Source organism: Camelina sativa, chromosome 16 (genome assembly GCF_030686135.1).
Source record: "Camelina sativa cultivar CO46 ecotype springtype chromosome 16, ASM3068613v1".
In the NCBI taxonomy this organism is placed as follows: Eukaryota; Viridiplantae; Streptophyta; class Magnoliopsida; order Brassicales; family Brassicaceae; genus Camelina; species Camelina sativa.
The window spans coordinates 16,351,890-16,373,023 of NC_141895.1; the positions used below are offsets into that span (position 1 = coordinate 16,351,890).

A 21,134-nucleotide genomic window follows, 5' to 3' on the forward strand; every position below is an offset into this window, starting at 1 on the left:
TACAATTACTAACTTGGACATTGATTTTACCTATTTTATCAGCATGTTTTGGTTCTGAGCCCCCTCCTTCAAACCTCTTCTTCAAGCTTAATCTTGATTATTTGCTTGAGGGCAAGCAAGAAATAAGTTTGGGGGAGTTGATGTATCTGCATTTTACTTGTTTTAGATCCTCATTTGCATTCACTTTAGCATCATTCCATCTTGTGTTTGTAGCATTTGCGTCTCATTCTTGCATAAATTCACTCACTTAGTAGTTTTCCATTAGCATTGCATACATTGTTGCATATGGAGTTGTTATCAGGTTTTGGAGAGCTTTTGGGAACACGAAGCTGAGCAGAGTGCAAGGCGCAAGAGAGCTCGATCGAGCTGGGAAGACGAAGTGAAGCAGAGGAAGTCGAACCAAGGCAGAATGACCAACTGAAGCGGAATCTAGCCTAACGCATGCAGAGCAGAAGACAAGGCGGAGCGACTGACACAAGAAGCAGAGCTCGACCGAGCTGATTGAAAGAAAAGATGGTCGAGCTGTCTGGGACAAAGAAGAGCTTGATCGAGCTGAAGTGGAACGCGAAACCAAAGCTGGACAAGAGGAGAAAGCATAGCTCGATCGAGCTGTTGGAAGCAGAGGAGAGCGAGATCGTGCTAAGCATCAACCGACTTAAAAATCGTTGACTTTGACTAGGGTTTTCACAAGTTTAGTATAAATATGTCTCATTTGTTTAGACTTGAGAGGCTCTTTTTTTAGCTATTTCTAGAACTTCTCTCAAGAAACAAAACGTGTTTAAGGCTTTGTAATTCGAATTCTCTTTTAATCTTTCAAGTTTTTATAGTTTTACATCTCTCTTTTATGCTTTAGTTTATATAATCTTGTTAATCTCTCTTTAATCTCTTTTCATAATGTTTCTTATTGAATTTTCTGGGTTTGGGTTCTTGAGCTTCATGATTTCTGAGTAGTGTTCTTAAAGTTCTTGAGGTTGGGTGAGATCCATGAGGTTTTCTTAGTCTTTCCTAGGGTTTTGATGTTTAAAACTTTTAGATCCCTTCTGGATTAGTGTTCTTCATGCTAGCTTCTTTCTGATCATTTGAATCTTGACCTGAGGCATTTCCACCCGAGAGGGCTTGGTGAAATGTCTGATCTAGCTAATACCGGAGATTTACGTGCCTAGCCTAAGAGATTAGTTGTCTAGGGTGTTTATTTACATTGATTGATTGGTTGTTAATGCCTGCCTTGTTATGCTTCGCTAAAGAGATTTAGGTCTGGAGGTAACTTGTCTTGAGGGTCTCTGTCACGAGAGTGGATTGACCTGTTGTTGAATCTTTCGTCTAGGGATGGCTTTGTTTAAAGTTTTATCGAATCTTTGTATTAAGACTAAGTTAATTCATGGATCATTGATCCCAGCCTCACGAGCTCTCTTTTATCATATGTTTGCATCAGTTTACGTTTTGCTTGTTTCGCTTAGCTCTGCTTAGTTTTGTTAGACACTGCTTAGTTTTGCTATTAGTTCTCCTTTTCTTTTGTTGCTTGCTCACTTATGTTGTTAGAAAATCAAAACTAAGGTTCGCTTGACTTAGCTAGATTTGATTGCATCTTTTGTGGTTAATAGCTCACCCATTTGGTTTGACACCCGTTGTACTACAATGACAATTTAAGTGCTTAGGGAATTGAACTTCAGTAGAGTAGTAAAATCTTACTATCATTTATCTATTAGTCTTATGTGTGATGTAGGTTTAAAGCTTAGTACTATAGGAATAAGACTATACTTCGACTTGGTACAATTTGGTGATTGAAAAAGTTTCTCCTAGATTTACCATGTGTGGACCACTCTAGCTAGGAATCAATTTCAACGTTACATATTGTCAGTGGGTTCTTGAAGTAAAATTGAATTTTAAGTTGATATAAGCGTTTAATATTTATAGTTAGAAAATTGCCCACGTGATATGTGGGTTCTATAATTAGTATTGATTTTGAATGTAAAATGAAGGTATATTTGTTCTTATAACTTAACACATTACAATTGTTAATATATTACCTGAAATTTTTAGAAAATATTAAAATTCTAATTTTACTATGCACTATAATTTAAGATTTAATTTTTGTGAACTACTAAAAACTAAATTTTATTCTATTTTTCTTTCAAAATGGTATGTTTTATAGTAAAAATGATTTTTGTGTAGATTTGGTATTGCACCTATTACCAATTGTCTTTTAATAATAGAAGAAATTCCACAATTAAGGATTTTAAACATACTCCCTCTGTTCTTAATTGGTTCAAATGTTTAGATTTTTCACACATTAAAACTTGATTACAAATGTCTTGATGTTTATAATTTTATGTAACTCTAAACCAATAATATTCATTTTTTCACGTCTACAATTTATCAATTATAACTAAATAATGCATTGAAAACTTTTAAAAATGGATATTTTTGAAACAAAAATAGTTTCTAAAATATAGATTCATAAAGAAAAGAGGAGATATTACTTTAGGGAATATTTAATGGAAACCCGGCGTACGTGACTAAAAAACTCAAAATATCGGTTCAAAGGAAAGACTAAATCCAACATACTATTAAAAACATTGAAAGACTAAATTATCAGTTTCAGATTCTATATATATAACTCTCTAATGGAAAATCTATTGTATTTTTTGCTTGTAAATATGTATGTGCAGAGCAAAAACAAAATTTTAAAGATTCCATATGTTGGGACACAGACGAAAATCACCTATAGATAAATCAATTTGAAGAAAAAAAGACCTATAACAATTTAAAACGTTAGAAAACAAACTCCAATGGCATTGGTAGAACTTTTTCATAAAATATGGATATATTAAAAATTGCACACAATAACAAAATAAAATATATATATATTAATAGAAAATGAGTGAAAGTAGTAATTAGTAATTACCTAATTATATTCATTAAAATAGATGCCTCATATAATAATCTATTTTAACTTGATGAAAGTATGTACTTTTGTGAAAAAAAAATAGAAAAGTTATTTGATAGTAAGTTTATGGGATTCTTCTTGAACATGATATTAATTTTGTAATAGCTGTGTGACCTTCATGACATAATTGAAATCTGACTTATTTAATAGCTTACTCAATTTCCGAAATGAAACATTACATGATTTTTTGACGACGTGATTTTTAGAGGGGTGTATTGAACAAAAAGCAATCATATTTTGTCATGCGTTCTTCACCTAAAAAATGTCCGCAAGACTTCAGTTGCATTCCTTCACAAAATTGCTCTAGATTCGGCCCTCATTTCCCTTATCTCTAAATCTTCTTTTGTTCCGCGCTCTTCATCATCTTTTTCTTGTTTATCCCTACCTCTTCTTTCTTCAAGATGTTCTCTTCATCTCCAGTCTTTATGATATTTATTGTCATTACCATGAAGGCCGTCTTTTCTCATATTTGAAACTACTTCTATAGTTAATTAAGGGTATCAAAGACTATGTTACCTTCACATCTTTCTGATATCTGTATAAGTCTTTGCAGACTCATGGCATCTTCAGTATGGAAATCCCCTAATTGCTCGACTATCAGATCTGGAAAACATTATCAATTTTTGCTATTCAATCGCCAATTTTGTCCCTTGATGATTAACATCTAGATTTTATGGTTTGGCAAGACAGTACTTGCTTTTGTGCCGATGAAGTTTGAAATCAGATAAGATTACACCGGGTTTACACTTCTATATGAAAAGCAACAATTTCCCTAAACCAAAAGACAAACTTCATTTAAAAGTTTACCTTCATAAGGTGAAACTGGTAGAGAAAGCTTTTAATGCACCTTTCTCATATAAGTTATATATTATATGTTATAAAATCATTCTATTTGTAAAAGAACATCATCAGGAGACACAAACTACTCAAAAAAAAAAAAAAAAAAAAAATCATTGCGATATGTTGTAATCAACAACAACTAAATAAATCAACAAAGAAATACACATAAATTCTTCAATCTAAATTACTCATGAATGGTTCTTCCCTAATTATTTTTGAAATTTAAAGGAAAACCGATAAAATATATACCTTTACATACCTTTAAATCTATATTGGAGTCCAACATAGTTGAATGCTTAAGTTCTTCATCACAAACGACTTCCAAGCCTTAAAAACTATTTGACATTAACTTGAACTGAGTGATCAACATATTTTTTAAGGGCTCCCTCGGTATCATAGATCGAGAAATGGAGTATTAGGAACCATCAGGCTTGAGCTGCAGAAAAATGCTTGATGTTCCAAATTAAGCAAGAGAGAGATGAAAATAACATGTAGGAAAATCCATTTAAAGTAAAACAATCTTGTAAAACGAAAACATTAAATGATTGGTTGAGTTAACATTGCAAAAAATAAAAGGAGGTTGTGTGATTATACATACCATATAGAATCAAAGAAACTCATCAAGAGAATTTAGAATACGAAAACAACATAGATCAGTTGCTAAAGTTGCTGACTTTGGTCTTCTACAGATGTAGCTTTTGGAAAAACTTTGTAAGTAAAAGATAACTTAACCTAACGAATGGAAGTGTGCTACTTTTAGAAGCTCTCTGTGCGAGGCCATCAATCAATCGTCAGCCACCAAGTAAATAGTTTAACTTAACGTAATGAGCGATGCAAGTGAGAAGAAAATAAAGACTCGAAAATATAAATATTGGCTAAAATTTACAATTCAAAACAAAATTCTTAACAGTACTGTGAAAAATTTGAAGCAAAATATAAGAAAGTACATTGGAAACTGTTAAAAAGACATAGAACTGAAACTATTGAGACGAGAGGAGAAAAGGGAGGAAACCTTAGTGCAGTGGCAGGAGGTAAGTCCATTTGTAGAAGGCACCATCACACCAGGGATCGAGTCCCACTACCTACGAATGTAGGAATTTGGCTAATGGGATGGCCAGTTGTAGCCCAATGGTTGACAAAAAAAAATAGATTAATTGAGCAATTAATTTGGGTGAAGATAACATAGAAAGAGAGTCACGTGCGGTAAATAAAACAATTTGAGTTTTTTCCCTCTCAAGGAAAAATAGAAATAAATTTAAAAACATTAATTTTTTTTTTGCTTTGAACTAAAAGAAAATTCGTTTTGGCCTTATGATTTTTTTTTTTTTCTGTGGTTGATATTTTTCTTGATAATGTAGGAAAATCAAAGATGTTTCACTCATGTAATAATATAATCAAATTTAATGAAAAATGGTGTATTTGATTTTGATATTTTTAACATAAGATAATATAATTAAATTAGAAGAAAATATAATATATTATGTATGAGTTTGAAGAAAAGAAGACATATCAAGTATATAGAGTGTCACTTGTCAACTTCTGAATTTGAGAGAACTTTACTTTATTAAAAATACAATATAGTACTATATGATTATTGCATTGAAGAGATCAAACAAGAATCCCTCCTGGGAACCAAGTAAGTTAAAATATGTCAATCATATCCGATGTAGTTATGATAGGATCGTACATATTAGGATACTAGATTGAAATTGTAATATAAGGTGTAGTGGTGTACTAGTTCAGTATCAATTCACACATAAATTCTCCCAAATATTTCTTCTCCTTTGCTATGTTTCTTACGTGCACAAAATAAACAATTGTACTGATAAATTCAATTGATTGCTTTTTATTTTTTAATTTCTTCAGATGTTAATTTTATTTAATTTATTTACTCGCAATAGTCACAAGAGATCAACTTTGGAATGTATAATTGGATTTGATCGAGATATACTCCATTGGAAAGGCAAGTTTAAGGATGTACAATTCAAATGGATTGGGAGAGAACACAACAAAGTGGCAGATTAATCAGCAAAGACTTTTAAACAATAACATAAAATGTTACCCAAACAAAAAACAGAAGGGAATATTGGACCCAAAAAAAAGGAATAAAATAAACGTTACATAATATCAAAATTCGACATATCTGAAATAGGTTTGCAACTCGTATTATCTTATCTGCTTACATTATAATTTATTTATTGTTCGAATCATGGAATGATAACTTTCTCCTCTATTTACCTCAACTGTTCTTTAAATTTATCAATGGACCACAAAATATTAAAATAAATAAAACAAAAATCACTAGATGAACATGAGTTAAAAGTTAAAACAGGCCACCAAACATTAAACTATTATTTGATTTTGTAAAAATCGAACTCAGTTTGATTCCTCGACAGTCCACAAAATTTTATGACTTACCCAATAATCCAATTAATGCGTGTTGGTCTAGATTCGTTAATGAATAAAATGGTAACATCAAGCAAGGGATACATATCAAGAGAAAACAAAATAGAAGATCTAGTTCTCCCATTGATGGAGTTTAAAGCTGTTGCCATGGCAACAAACAATTTTTCTAACACCAACAAGCTTGGACAAGGGGATTTTGGTATTGTTTACAAGGTAAAATTGATTCAAAACTTAATGAAATCTATCAGTGCACAAGGTTTCATTGTATAATCAAATGTGTGGTAATAGGGAACGTTACCTGATGGAAAAGAAATCGCGGTAAAGAGACTATCGACAATGTCTTCTCAAGGGACGGATGAGTTCATGAACGAGGTTAGACTAATTGCAAAGCTTCAGCACATAAACCTCTTCCGGCTTCTTGGTTGTTGCGTTGATAAGGGCGTGAAGATGTTGATCTATGAGTACTTGGAGAATCTAAGCCTTGATTCTCATCACTTTGGTTAGTCACTCAACGTAGGTTTTTTGTCTAACAATTTTACATTTATGGTAACAAGTTATTAACATGTTGTTAGTTGTGGTCCATCTGTAGACAAAACCAGCCGCTCTAACTTAGATTGGAAGAAGAGATTTGATATTGCCAATGGTATTGCTAGAGGTTATATGTGGCAAGAGAAATAAAGGATTTTACAACTCAAACCATTATCTTAATCTCCTCGGTTTTGTAAGCTAAGAAACCTCTCGAATTCGCGTGATATTGTTATGCCATAATCTTATTATAACTATAAAGAAAGATTACATCCTTTATTGTACAGGTGTGGAGGCATTGGAAGGAAGGAAAAGGGCTAAAGGTTGTAGATCCGACCAACATAGATTCTTCATCATCAACGTCCCAGACACATGAAATTTTAAGATGTAGACAAATTAGTCTCTTGTGTGTTCAAGAACGTGCCCAAGACAGACCAGTGATGTCGTCAGTAATGGTGATGCTTGGAAGCGAAACTACGGTTATTCCTCAGCCTAAACGGCCTGGATTTTGCGTCGGGAGAAGTCCCTTTGAGGCTGATTCTTCGTCAAGTACACAACGCGACGAGGAATGTATATTTAACCAAATCACTTTATCGGTCATTCGCGCTCGGTAATTTGTAACTTACCGACCTTATTTGTTTGTATACATATTATTTTCTATGTAAGTCTCAGAAAATTTTTACTTCATGATTAGAGGAGATTCACCACATAATTGGCATGATTTGGATTGTATAGCGAGAAATATTAAAACAACTATTTAGGTGACGACTAAAACAGATATTTACATCAGATTCATATGACAAATTTTAGACAACACCAAATCACTACTGATTCACTGAAGCATTACATCAAACACGTGGTTGACATCAACAATTACAAGCTCTAAACTCATCAAAACCACTCAATTGTTAATTCCTAAACCTAGTAATGACAGTAAAGCACTTCTGGAACTAATTTTGAAACCTGAAGCTTGTAATTTAGACAAACCCACCAGCTGAAATCAAAGGAAGCAGATGCAGAATCAAAAGTAAAGTATAGCGTTCGATGATAACCAACTAACACAATCACCAAAGAGGCAGAGAGACATCGCGAGAGCGAGAAAGCGAGAGAGAGAGAGGAGCCAAAATAAACCTGATATACTCCGGCGAATAGAACCGGCGATGGATCCGGCGAGATATCCGGCGACGACCAGTCTCTTTCTTCGGTGTTTGTAATGTACGAAGATGATAATACAGAATATAAAAAGGGTATGGTTTTTAGGGTAGTCGTTTAAGTTAGACAAGGATATTTTAGTCATTTTATGTTTTTGACTGAATCAGTTCCAGTTGACTGCATCAATCAGAGACAGCCAGATTTTTCAAAACTTTTGGATGAGTTTGATAAAAATCATTCAACCGATCCATGTGAGTGCTCCGTTAAATTGTCAAAAACTTTCATCTCCATTCAAATGAATCTTTTGTATGGGGAAACAAACAGTAGTTTGTCCGATTAGTTCTAGATCATTGAGCTCTAACTTTACTTAAGAATTAAGAGTCCAAAAAAAAATTAACTAAGACTTAAAGAGTACATATAAAAGTAGAGATGACTCCAAAATTAATCTTGCATAACAAATTGACTAAAAATTAGAACCATGGCATGAAGGAGTTTTGTTCCATGACTGAAGAAACCAAATTCATTTGCAACGAATGAGATATGGACGGAGGTGCCGACGACGCTGCATTAACAAAATAAAACAAAACAAAAACTTGTCTGCTTTAAGAAAGTAACAGTCAAAATTCATCTCCTATTAGAACATCATTACACAGTCCCTTGTGTTGCAAGACAACCAGTAATTCACACTCTTCAAGTTGGCACAAGCATTTATATAGCTCCTGTCTTTTCATCTTTTATCGCTGCTGCGCCCTGAAGATCAGTCTTGATGAGATTCAAGTTTCCACTTTTGTCATCTTCAATTTCCACGTACGAGTTTTGGTGGCTGAATCCATGAGGTAAACACCGACAGAGATTACATGGGCAAGAAATTGGTCTAGAAAATAAAACCAAGGTAAGTATGTCGCTGTCTACAGAGATTACGTGGGCAAGAAGCAGCAGAAGTTTCAAGTCACTGATGCAACTTGGCATTTCATTTGACAGGGCAATACGGTCACTACATTTGTGCTGATACTTTGCTGGATTCAACAATACTTGTGGAAAAAGTTTCTACGTCTCTTGAGTCTCTGTCAACATGGAGCTTATTCAAAAGTTGTATTCAACTTGATTAATTAAGAGACGAATCCGAACGAGTGTATAGTTAATACACAGCCCATAAGGAGCTTCGCTAAATCCGCAATCCAAAAAATTTCAAGAGATAAGGATGAGGCTTGAGAATCCTCACAAAACCCCATTAGGCAAAAGATAAACGGAAGAAAAGAGTTCACAGCAAGACACAAAATAAACAAACAGAAACAGTCAAAGTTCACTTAGGATTTAGATGTTGAAAGTAGAACCTTTCTTCTAATTTTCCACACTTTACTCATCTTCACTTGTTTCCTGCAAACAGATAAAAACAGAGAATCAATAATCTATAATTCTATATAATTAAATTTGCTATTATATGAAACTCCTGAATAAGCTTTACTTGATTGGTTTGGGAGTCACAGTTTCCTCCTCCTCCACAACACTCAGCAATGCAAACGATCTTGAAACATCGCTTACGATATCTTTCTTCGTGCAAGAACTGGAATCGACCGGCCATTTCATCGGTATAACTAAATCTCTGCATCAACATATGAAAACAGAATACATAATTTCCTCATAATTCAGGGACAGTCTAATTAAACGCCACAAAAGTTTAAGTAACTCACCCTTGAGAGCATACGTATCTGCACCGTTTAATCTTGGTTTTCGTATATCTCCTGTAATGTTTCTCTAGATGTTCTGTGGCACGAGAAACATCAAAAGATTGCAGAACCTGCCAGATCTTCAAAACTTGGACATGGACCAAATGGTGATTGTTTTTCTTGATAATGTCTATTGCCCAAATGAGGCTTAGCCCATCATCAATCTCCTGTTGCCTCCACAGCTCCTCACATTCTACCTCAACCTCTTGTTGAAGTTCCTTCCCATTAGATAACTTCTCCAAAAAGCTCATAACCTTTTTGTTAATTTCAGAGTCTACTATTGCTTCCAGAGATTTCAAAAAACTCATAGCTAAGCCAAACCTGTTGGAACATAAAAATAAAAGATCAGAGGATGAATATTAAGCAAAGTAATTATGTTATACATCATACGTACCTTCCATATCGAATTTTCAAAGGATATAAGCTTCTTGTTTTGAAGCTTATCAAGATCATCAAGTGCTGTTGTTGATCTTTCAATACACTTACCTAATGACTCATCATCTTCTGCATCATGGAAACAGTCTCTTGCTTTCGCATCATCTACTAACTGCCTCCACACTGATTTATTTCCCGTTAAAGTCGCTTCGTTTCCAAGAATCCATAAGCAATACCTACAAACAACAAGAACTGACTCAAGAACAAACCAAAACGGTTTCACATGAACATCTAAGGGACTGAGATAGTGTTAAGATATACCTAGCCCGTGTCAATGCTACATTGGTTCTTTGTTGGTTAGATAAAAATTAAAAAACCAATTGCTCCTTTACCATTAGACCTAACAGTTGAGATTATTATGATATCTTCTTCACCACCTTGAAACCCATCTACGGACCTAACACTCACTGTGAATGACCCTCCACTATTATACTTTTCGCCTATCCTTTCTTGGATTGCAAACACTTGAGCCTTGTAAGGTGAAATCACACCTACACTGATCGATCTTCCCGTCTTTCTTGATACTAAAAGATGACATTACAAAACATAGAATCAACATCAAACTCTAACTTTTAAGACTGATCAAGAATAAAAAAAATATGTTTACCTGAGTAAAGCTTAGAGACTATCTCAGCCACAACAGAGACTTCCACTATGTTTTTCGAACTGTAACCTTCTCCAAACTGTTCTCTTCCATAGGCTATGTTGATGAAAGAGTAAGGTCCATACATTTTCTCAGGAAGAAACTTTTTCTCATAACTTCTCATTCTCACAGAAGGAGCATCCAGAATCTTCATATCGTAAAACTCTCTGTTTGGGAAAATACTAATTGAAGGATGCATCCGGTATTGCATGTTCAACAACTGTTTATTTTGCCCCAACAACACCAATCTCTCAAACAGACTTCTTCCAAGATCAGCCTCTGAAGAAATCTGCACATAACTAATTAGTAACAAAACAAACCTTGCTTTGGATCATTGCAGGCAACTGCTTCTCATCACCAATCAAAATAGCATGTTGAAGTCCTCGTAGCTGCAAAGGAATCGCTGATTCACATTCTTTTAACTGAGCAGCTTCGTCGATCACAAGAAGCTCTACTGGAGTACTCATGTGTAATTTGGCAGAGCTTGATGCTGTGCAAAAAAGCAGACATGCATTTCCTAAGCAGAGGTCTTTAAGTTCCAACTTTGATATGAAATCTGGAAGATTGATACTTTCACAAATCGATGTCAACATCTCAAGACAATCTTGCTTTCTTGAATCATTCTCCAATCTGTCATCTTCTTTAAGGACATGTTTCATACTTCCATGACAAGACTCATTACTATCTCCCATGACATCAGAAACCGCGATATCTCTAAGGAGGTAATTAGTCTGATTCATTTTCTCCGCCACTCGATAGGAGAGCAAAGAAGTAGGTAAATGCAAGCACAGAGTTGTAAACTGATGTTGCAGCTCTTTTCTTAGTCTGCTAAACCTCTCCTGCACAAACTCCTTAAACGAGAGGTTGGTTTCGTTTACGCGATTGTACTGGCGAAACTCTTCTTCCGGATCACTGAGCAAACAGATCATACGTTTTACATTTGCTCTCCATCCATTCATAGCCATAAAGCATCTATAAAGCTCCTCAACTCGGTACTCAAGGAAAACATCGAAAAGATCTTCACGGTCATCGATCTTCATCCTTTCTTTATTACCAAACAACACAATATCTCCAAGACCATACCCACCAAACCTCAATGACGACTCAGAGACTAATTTCACAAGCCTTGAACAAACTTCCAAAACAGCTATGTTAGTTGGAGCACAAGTCAATGTCCTACATCTCATTTTCAGAAGGTTCAGAAGCATAACACTTGTTGTTTTGGTCTTCCCTGTGCCGGGAGGTCCCCATATAAGTTTGATGTTGTTGGAATGGTAACAACTTTTAGCTTCTAGACAACGCAAAATCGCATCCTCTTGAGATGTGTTCAGTTTGAATGAACGTAGTATTTGCGTAGAGTGATGTGACGCTACACCTTTACTGTTTTCTTTACAGGCAACACAACTTCCTCCATCAACCTACACAAGATATAAGAACATTTTCAAAATATGACTTTGGTTCTGTTTTAAAATATAACTTAATTTACCTCATTGTTGCTTTGAAGTACTCTTGAGATAAGCTTCAAGTTTCCTCCTTCTAGATTCGGATGCAACGCGGTCCAAATACGAATATTAGTCATCATGTTGATCAGATTAACCCCAAAGACGCTTAAGCTTTTTCTCTGACCCTTTCCTCTCTTTCTCAATGTTCCATAGTCGTCATCATCATTGAAAATAATGGGTTTTTAAGCCAAAATAGTTATCAAATGTGGATTATCTTCGTTCACTCCACAAACAAGAGCTAACACATGAGGCTCACTGGAAAATCTCAAGTCATCGATTCGAATAGGTCTCTTATCTGTCACTGCAATAAGATCGTTAACCTCTAGCATATTTTGACCTCCATTGGTCGTATTACTACCAGTCATCATCTGAAAAGTAACCTTATAATAAAGATCCTTGGGAGGTTTAAAATCTTTCTCAGCTGGCTTGATTTCCGAAAACTTGAAAGCTGGTGCACGGCGTAACGTTCTCATACTCGACAACAAAGCTTCATGTGTTTCTTCAATAATCGGATTAACAAACGAGTCAAAATACTCTTTGGTAGGATGTGAACGTGCTAGGAATTTCCCCAACCTAATAACCAAAAAAAAAAACACCAAATCCATAAAGTAACAAAATAAAGTAAGCATATATTTTAAGTTTTCTAAACAAAACCCAAAACTTAAAGACTTAGAAGAATAGAGAACCTGTCCTTTGTAAAGATTTGAGTTTAGAACATCAAGAAGAGACCAAGAGAAGACAACATCGACTAAATCTCTTCCTTTGATGATTCTCTCTTTCTTCTTAGTTTCCTTTACTACCCACAATTCCTGCATCTTTCAAAACTCTGTTCCTACAAGACCTCTCGATTTTTTATGTCTTTGATAAAAAGAGTTGCTTTTAGAACGAGAAGATACACTTCATTGTCCAAAAGAAGATAAAGAGATACTTTGTGACGAGGAAAAACCAAAGGTTGGAGTGTTGAAGTCCAATACCTGGTTCTTTTTTTTTTTCTCTCCTAGGAAAGGACGAATACTACTTTTTACTTTAAATATTCAAAACATACAACTATTATTATCTCCATTAATGCTTTTTTTTTAATAATCTCAGTTTATGTTTAATATCCTTTTTCTTTTTGGCAACTATTTTATGTCCATATCTTGTGTAGATATTTTTTTTTGAGATTTTTCTTTCTAATTTCATATGACACCATCTCTATTTTTTTTTTTTAATTTAATGTTAAATTATATTCAAAGAAAAATAGCTTTGTTACAACAAGTGCAGCTAGCGTTTGAATAGTTGAGCTGAAAGAGAATATATAATTAAAGAGAAGACAAGATCAAAATCTAGTTTGAAACCAAGCCTGAAGGCCACTTTCAAATCTCCGATCTCCCGTTCGCTGAATGGACAGAATCTGATCCCTCACCTGGCGATCAATCCATTTGATCAGTTGTCCTGAGGTGTTAGCAGGTTGGCCATGCCGTCGTCCATTGCGTTCTCTCCAGATGGTATACACCGTAAGTTGAAAAGTATAATGTGTTAAGAAGCTTCCCAGTTGATTAAGGCGCGTGTCTGATAAAAAGGTCAAAAGTTGATGCCAGTCGTTTGAGTACTGAGATCGGAACACCCCCTTTGCCGTCGCCTCCCACACTGCAGAAGAGAAAACGCAGGCGAAGAACAGATGAGATCTAGTTTCGACACTGTGCTGGCAGAAAACACAGGTCCCAGTAGCCACAATGTTCCACCTTAGCATACGATCCCCTGTAGCCAGTTTGTCATGAGCCGCTAGCCATGTGCAGAAAGTATACTTGGGAGTGGCATGAGTGAACCACACCGCTCGGTGCCATGAAACCTCAAGGGAGGTGGACCGAATATGATTCCAAGTGTCCGCCGTAGAGAACTCTGCATTGTATCTGTCGTTCTTCCCTCTCCACAACACGAGATCAGGTTGTTCTGTTCTCTGTTGAAACTGCGAACGTAGTGTATCCACTATCGAGAGGAGATGTGGAAGACGAGGTGTCCGTCGTCTCCTAGTCGACCAGGCCTCTGCCACTGACATTGATCGACTTATCCCCAGATCAATGACCCCTCGAGACCCTGTCACATCCACCAACCTGCCCATAGCAGACCAGTTATCGAACCAAAAAGAGGTCTGCAAACCATTTACCACCTCCACCTTACAGAACTGTTGGGCGACCGCTCTGTATTTTAAGATCTTCCGCCAAATCCAAGAGCCTGTACCCGTGTTCTCCTGAACCACCCACAACGACCGTCCCCTCAGCAAATAACGTTCAACCCACTGAACACAAAGAGATCGACCATGAGAGAGTATTCGCCAGACCAACTTTAGGCAACACACATCATTTGCCTCTCGCAAGCTACGAAGACCAAGCCCTCCCTCCCGGCATGGCTTACAGACTGCGTCCCACTGCAGTTTGGCCTTTTTGGATTCTGATCAGAACCCGACCACAAGAAAGCAGAGCAAAACTTCTCCACTTCACGAATACATGCTCGGGGAAATCGAAAAGCACCAATCCAGAAGTTGCAAATGCTCCATAGAACAGAGCTGACGAGGTTGTAACGGCCTGCAAAAGAAAGGTAGCATGATGTCCAAGAACCGATACACTTTCTGATCTGCTCAAGCAAAGGAGCATAGTCACCGGAAGTAAGACATTTAGTCACCAACGGGAAGCCTAAATATCGGACAGGAAGCTCCCCAACCACAAAATCAAACTGATACGATATTTGTTGATGTGTTTGATCCGCAACACCAGCAAGATATACCATTGATTTCTCCATGCTTATTTTGAGACCTGATAGCTTGGCAAACTTATCAAAAACTGAGACAATGCCCTCAATAGAACGTGGTTTACCATCAGTAAGGACCATCAAATCATCAGCAAAACTTAGATGGGTCAAATTGAGAGCTTTACACCGCGGATGATAACCAAACTGATCTGCGCCAGCAGCGTTGTCAAGAAGTTTAGACAGGACGTCCATGCAGATGACGAACAAATAGGGGGACAGAGAACAGCCTTGCAGCAACCCCCTAGAACTATGAAAATATCCCGCAAGCTCTCTATTAACTTGGACAGAGAAAGAAGCAGTGGTAACACATAATTCGATCCAATATATAAACTCTACTGGTAGTTGCAGTGCCGAGAGGACATTCAAGAGGAAGGGCCATTGAACCGAATCAAAAGCTTTCAATATATCAATCTTAATCGCACAACGCTCCGAGATTTCCTCCTTGTGATAGTTCTTGACCAACTCAGTAGCAAGCAACACGTTTTCAATCAGCAATCGATCCTTTACAAAGGCCGATTGATTCCCGGCTATGAAACTAGGCAACACCACCTTCAACCTTGATGTTCATATATTTTACCATGTTTTCCCTTAATATATTCACATCTTTTGCATCTTTTGCTATCCATTTTGACCATTATTGCATAGCTTTAGGACTGTTCTTGCATTAGAGTTTAGTTGCATTGCATTTGCATCTTTTCATGCATAAACAGGTGATTTTGGAGCTTAAGGAGCATGGAAGCAATGCTGAGGAGAAGTGAAGCAATCATGAGGAGAAAGCAAGAGAGCTAAGGCTGAAGAACCAAGGTCCGGAGTCCAACTCGACTGCCCACTCGACCAGACACTCGACCGTGTGCTGAGAGGGACTCAACCGAGTGGGAGGAGCACAAGAGGAGCCAACTCGAACAGTCACTCGACCGAGCACCAGGTCGAGTTGGTCGAGCCGCCTGGCTATTTTGTCTTTTAGCGTTTTTAGGGCTTCCACTACTTTTTCTATATAAGGGCTTGTACCTGCAACCACCAGGAGTCCAGCTTTTTAGAGAGTCAAAAACCTAGTATTTACCTTTTTTGGGAATTATTCTTTTTGCACTTTTATATTTTAGATCTTGTACTTCCTTGAAGGAGAAAAACAAAGAATTCTTGGATTTTGTTGGTTCCATAACTTTCAAGATATTAAGAATTCATGTTTGATTCCTTCTTCAATATTGTAGATCTTTGCTTTATCTATCTAATCATGCAAGTTTCATCATTTTCTGGGTTTATGACTTTGTTGTTCATCATGTGTTCTTGTGAGTAGTTGCTTAGGATCTTGAGGATGGGTTAGGCTGGATTGTATTTGAGGGTTATTTGATTTGGTCAAGCTTGATTGTTGTAGATCTCTTCTAGGCTAGATGTTCTTAATGCTGATCCTATATCTGAGAGGGTAAGATCTCATTTCAAGCCTCTTAGCATCATACCAATGTCTAAGGAGCATAGATAAGGCTAGATCTGGAGACTATCATTAGGCTTGCTAAGAGATTAGAAGTCTTGTTTGATTTTTGACATATTGTTTAATGCCTGCTTGTGTAGATTCTTTACTTTGTGAGAACAAGTCTAGGGATGCATGAGTTTGATTGTTTCTTGCCATGAGAGTGGATTAAACATGTCTTGGAAATATATGTCTAGAGATTAGGTCAAGTTGTTTGAGATTTGTTGACCAAGTTAGATGACCTCAATCATAGTCCAGCCCATGAATCCCTCCTCAAGAGCTTCATTGTTTATTGATTTCTTAGCTTAAATCCTGTTGTTTGATCGTTGTTTGATTTGCTTTTGGTATTGCTCTGTTTTTCTTGTGTTGCTCTGTTTTGCGTATTTGTCCAGCTCGACCCTGCACTCGATCAGCACTCGATCGAGTGCTTGCTCGAGTTCCAACCTAGAACTTGTGTTTATGATTTGTGTTTGTCCTGTTTCACTCTAGTTGCATTTCTGTTGCATTCATTTAGTATTCTGTTCATCACTTACCTTGCATTAGTTCAATACTTGCATTATTATAGTTTCTATTTCTGTTTTAGCTTCATAATTGTCATAATCATTATGTTCCATTTGCATTTAGCTCCTAATTCTTGTAGTTTTACTTTCTGCATTTTACATTTCATCATAGGATTGTTAGTGACAAACAACCTTTACATCTGGCTTGACTTAGACTCATATGCACATCTTAATTGATCACAAACACTCAGATTGGATTGACACCTCTTATACTACAATTGCATAAGGGGAATTGAAACACCCTGCCATCCATTCATTCATAAGTCATCATTCCATACATCATTCATTCATCACCACACCCACAAAATAACATGTTTCAATTTGGCGTCGTTGCCCATTTGAGTGTGTTTTGTGACATTTAGGATCATTATTAGTCTAAGATTAAGTTCGTTTATACACTTGTGATGTTACTGAACTCGAATCTTCTTTTGCTTGGTTGTCTTGAGTTTCAGGTACCCACTCGACCACCCACTCGACCACCACTCGACCGAGCAGTGATCGAGCACTTGATCAAGTCAGAAGCCGGATCCAAATAGCCATCACTTCCCAGTCGACTCTAGCCTACGCTCGACCGTGTACCTGTTCGAGTCTGTAGTCGAGTTTGTTGATGCACACAAGGTCAAAAGGCAAAGACAGTCTTCAAAGGCCTATTGATAACATCCACATGCTACAAAAGGGTTTGAGACATAAGCAAAGAAGAGTAGTTCAAGAACAAGAAGAACAAGTAGTCATGGAGCAGCAAGATAACCATGATCATAGACCTAGACACATTGGTACTGGGGATGCACCTAACACACACAACCAAAGAGCTGGTATTGTGCCTCCTGTTGTGGCCAATAATAATTATGAAATCAAGAGTGGATTGATCTCCATGATACAAGCCAACAAATTTCATGGGTTGCCAATGGAGGATCCTCTAGATCACCTTGATGAGTTTGACAGAATATGTGGACTCACAAAAATCAATGTAGTCAGTGAAGATGGCTTCAGGTTAAGGCTATTCCCATTTTCCCTTGGAGACAAAGCTCATCTATGGGAGAAGACTCTTCCTACTGGAGCTATAACCACATGGGATGCATGCAAGAAAGCTTTTCTGGCCAAGTTCTTCTCCAATGCAAGGACTGTTAGGTTGAGGAATGAAATTTCTGGGTTTGCTGAAAGGAATAATGAGAGCTTTTGTGAAGCTTGGGAGAGGTTTAAAGGATTCCAGACTCAGTGTCCTCACCATGGCTTCAGCAATGAGTCCCTTCTAAGCACTTTGTATAGAGGAGTGCTTTCCAAGATAAGAATGCTTCTTGATACAGCTTCAAATGGCAACTTCCTCAACAAGAAAGTGGAAGAAGGATGGGAATTGGTTGAGAACCTTGCTCAGTCAGATGGTAATTATAATGAAGATTATGATAGAACCATGAGGATCCCCTCCACTGATCAAGAGGACAAATACAAGCATGATTTAAAGATGGTCAATGAGAAACTTGACAAGATTCTCCTAAGCCAGTCAAAAACCATTCACTTCATTGATGAAGAAGAAGCTCCAGTCCAAGAAGGAGATAAGGAGTTTGCAGAGTTGTGTTATATGCAGAACCAAGGAGGAGGATACAAAGGCTACAACCAAGGTGGAGGATTCAAGCAGAACAACCTCTCTTATAGGAGCACCAATGTAGCCAACCCTTAAGACCAAGTCTATCCACCTCCTCAGCCTCCACAACAGAACAACTATGCACCCAAGCAGCAGCAACAAGTGTTCGAGCCCCAATTGTGTCCCCCACCAGGGTTTCAGACTAACCAAGGCCAGGAACAAGACCTAAGAGCAATGATACAACAGCTGTTGATTGGGCAAACCAATGGGAAGATTGAGGAAGCCAAACAGTTTGCTGAACTGAATCAAAGGTTAACATCACAATATAATGATCTCAATATGAAGTTTGAAGGTCTGAACTCAAGAGTGAAGTATATGGAGAGCAATATAGCATCTACTTCAGCTCCAAAACCCACCCAACTCCCTGGAAAAACAGTTCAAAACCCAAGGGAGTTTACTGCCAAAGCCATTCATATCTTTGAAGAGGAAGTCACTGAGGACAGTGAAGTTCAAGTTGGGGAGGATTGGTCATTTCTTGAAGCTCAGAGTGAAGTTTGTGCAAAGCAGACTGACTCCGGTATTGCACTCGACCAGGTGCTCGAGCATGCACTCGACCGAGTGAGTGTTCGAGTGGCCGATCGAGCTGAAGAGTCAGAAGCTGTCAAGCCTGCTAAGTACATCCCTCCTGCTTACAAACCGCCTCTACCATTCCCAAAACGTTTCAAGGCAAAGAAGCTTAAGGAATTAAGGGAAATCATTGAGAAAAAACAAATGTTGGCTTTGCAACAAAAGGAAGAGAAGGATTTGAAGGAAGAGTTTGTGATTGAGAAACAAGAAGAAGTGATGGCCATACAAGAGATCATCATTGCTTACCAAGAAGAAGAGAGAGGACCTGCCTTGGAACAGTATGATCCATATCCTCTCTATAAGGATTTTTTGCTTGATTTATCAAAGAAGAAGGCTCAAGCTCAAGATGAGAAGGATCTTGAAGACCTTGGAGGAGTAATCATCCCAATTAAGCTTAAGGATTCAGGTCCATTCTATCTGCCTTGCACACTTAGCTATCTTCACTACAACCAGTGCTTATGTGACTTGGGAGCATCTATCAGTGTGATTCCCTATTCTATAGCACAAAAGCTTGGGCACACTGACTTCAAGTCCACCAACCTTCATATATGCCTAGCTGATGGTTCAAACAGAGATGTGGTTGGCAAGTTGGAGAATATTCCAGTCAAGATAGGAAGAGCAAGGGTTCATACAGATTTTGTGGTAATGGAGATGGACAAGGAACCTGAAGATCCTATCATCCTTGGGAGGCCATTCTTAGCCACAGTTGGAGCTGTTATTGATGTTAAGGAAGGTCTTGTGACCTTGAACATTTCTGAGGGTATAGCTATGAAGTTTAACATCTATAACCCAACCAACCTTCCTACCATTGATGATCAACCTTTTACTATCAAGGACAAAGGTGGTTATGAAGGTTTAAGTGAAGTGGCAACTCCAAAGGACAATCTCTCTCTTCAAGAAGATTCTGTGGAAAAGCTTAAGAGGTCAGTTCAAGAGTTGACTGGTATGGTTAAGGATCTCCAAGTCAAGCTAAACAAGAGGTCTTTGAGGAAAGCAAGACCAAGGCTCAAAATCAAGAAGAAATATGGTTTGTGTGTTAAGGGTGAGGTGATCAAGGATCAGACTCACAGTGATCAAAAAGTGCCAGGGAGGATTTCATCACCTCCTTGGTATCTAAACAAAGCCTAAGAAGGCAGCCAAATTCAAGCTTAGTGACTCTAAACAAGCTCACTAGGGAGGAAGTCCCTAAGGTATCCTTTGTAAATATGCTTTATTTTCTTAGTAGTTTTGATGTGTTTTGTTTTATGTTTGTGTTGGGCAGGCCTTTCAATGAAAGTGTAGATGGGTATGGAGAGATTTGGACTTGGAGAACGAGATTTGCAAGCCCACTCAACCAGCCCACGAGAGGTACTCGACCGAGTTGGCAAATAACTAAGGCCCACTCGATTCTCATTTCTCTAGAATGATCGAGTGGAGGGAAGAACAAGAAGAAAAATTTTGAAATTTCAAACTTTGGTCAAGGAGCTCGACCACGTGCTGGTCGAGTGTGGGGTCGAGTGGCAGCAAAAAGCAAGTCAAAGATTCTCATTTCAAATTTGAATGGTATGGACGCTCCACCCTTGTCTCCTTGCCCCCTTAGCTTCTTTAAATAAAGCCTTACACGATCCTATGTCTCTCACACTCTCTCATTTGCTCAAAACAACTAAAATCAAGTTTTAAAATCTCTCTCAAAGTTCATCTTTTGCTCAAGATTAGCTCTTTTAAGTTTTGGGGTCACTAACCTATTAAACTTAAGCTTTGAGTCTATTCCCTTCAGTTCTATTCGAAAATGTCTTCAAGGATTACAAGGAAGTCTCAACAAGCGGCTGCAAGCTCCATGGAACGTTTTGATGATCTCCTACAATCAAGAGGAGAAGATGGAAGAACCACTCGACGCCCCACTCGAGCATGCACTCGACCGAGTGGTGGTCCGAGTGGCCGATCGAGCCAGATTCCATGT

General features: G+C 37.5%; 1 protein-coding gene, 1 long non-coding RNA gene, 1 other non-coding gene and 1 pseudogene across 4 annotated transcripts; 1 reads left to right on the forward strand and 3 right to left on the reverse strand.

Annotated features, from left to right (window-relative positions):
• The first annotated feature begins 4,611 nt into the window (after positions 1-4,611).
• On the forward strand, positions 4,612-7,332 carry LOC104753579 (receptor-like serine/threonine-protein kinase SD1-6). Its single transcript, XM_019237747.2, has 7 exons — positions 4,612-4,624; positions 4,717-4,777; positions 6,205-6,406; positions 6,482-6,692; positions 6,783-6,848; positions 7,006-7,041; positions 7,136-7,332. The coding sequence occupies exons 1-7, from the start codon at positions 4,612-4,614 to the stop codon at positions 7,330-7,332; spliced, it is 786 nt and encodes a 261-aa protein (XP_019093292.2).
• Positions 7,333-7,460: 128 nt separating this feature from the next.
• On the reverse strand, positions 7,461-7,944 carry LOC104750363 (uncharacterized). The gene is made up of 2 exons (XR_761594.2): positions 7,850-7,944; positions 7,461-7,712 (listed from the first exon to the last, which is right to left on the reverse strand). It is a non-coding gene; the product is annotated as an uncharacterized LOC104750363 (long non-coding RNA).
• Positions 7,945-9,164: 1,220 nt separating this feature from the next.
• On the reverse strand, positions 9,165-13,018 carry LOC104750364 (uncharacterized; annotated as a pseudogene). The gene is made up of 9 exons (XR_015585339.1): positions 12,864-13,018; positions 12,162-12,750; positions 10,996-12,093; positions 10,640-10,964; positions 10,294-10,556; positions 9,992-10,208; positions 9,562-9,918; positions 9,336-9,473; positions 9,165-9,247 (listed from the first exon to the last, which is right to left on the reverse strand). The product of XR_015585339.1 is annotated as an uncharacterized LOC104750364 (transcript).
• A 5,097-nt stretch (positions 13,019-18,115) lies between these two features.
• On the reverse strand, positions 18,116-18,222 carry LOC147925599 (small nucleolar RNA R71). The gene has a single exon (XR_015585521.1). It is a non-coding gene; the product is annotated as a small nucleolar RNA R71 (small nucleolar RNA).
• Positions 18,223-21,134: the final 2,912 nt, after the last annotated feature.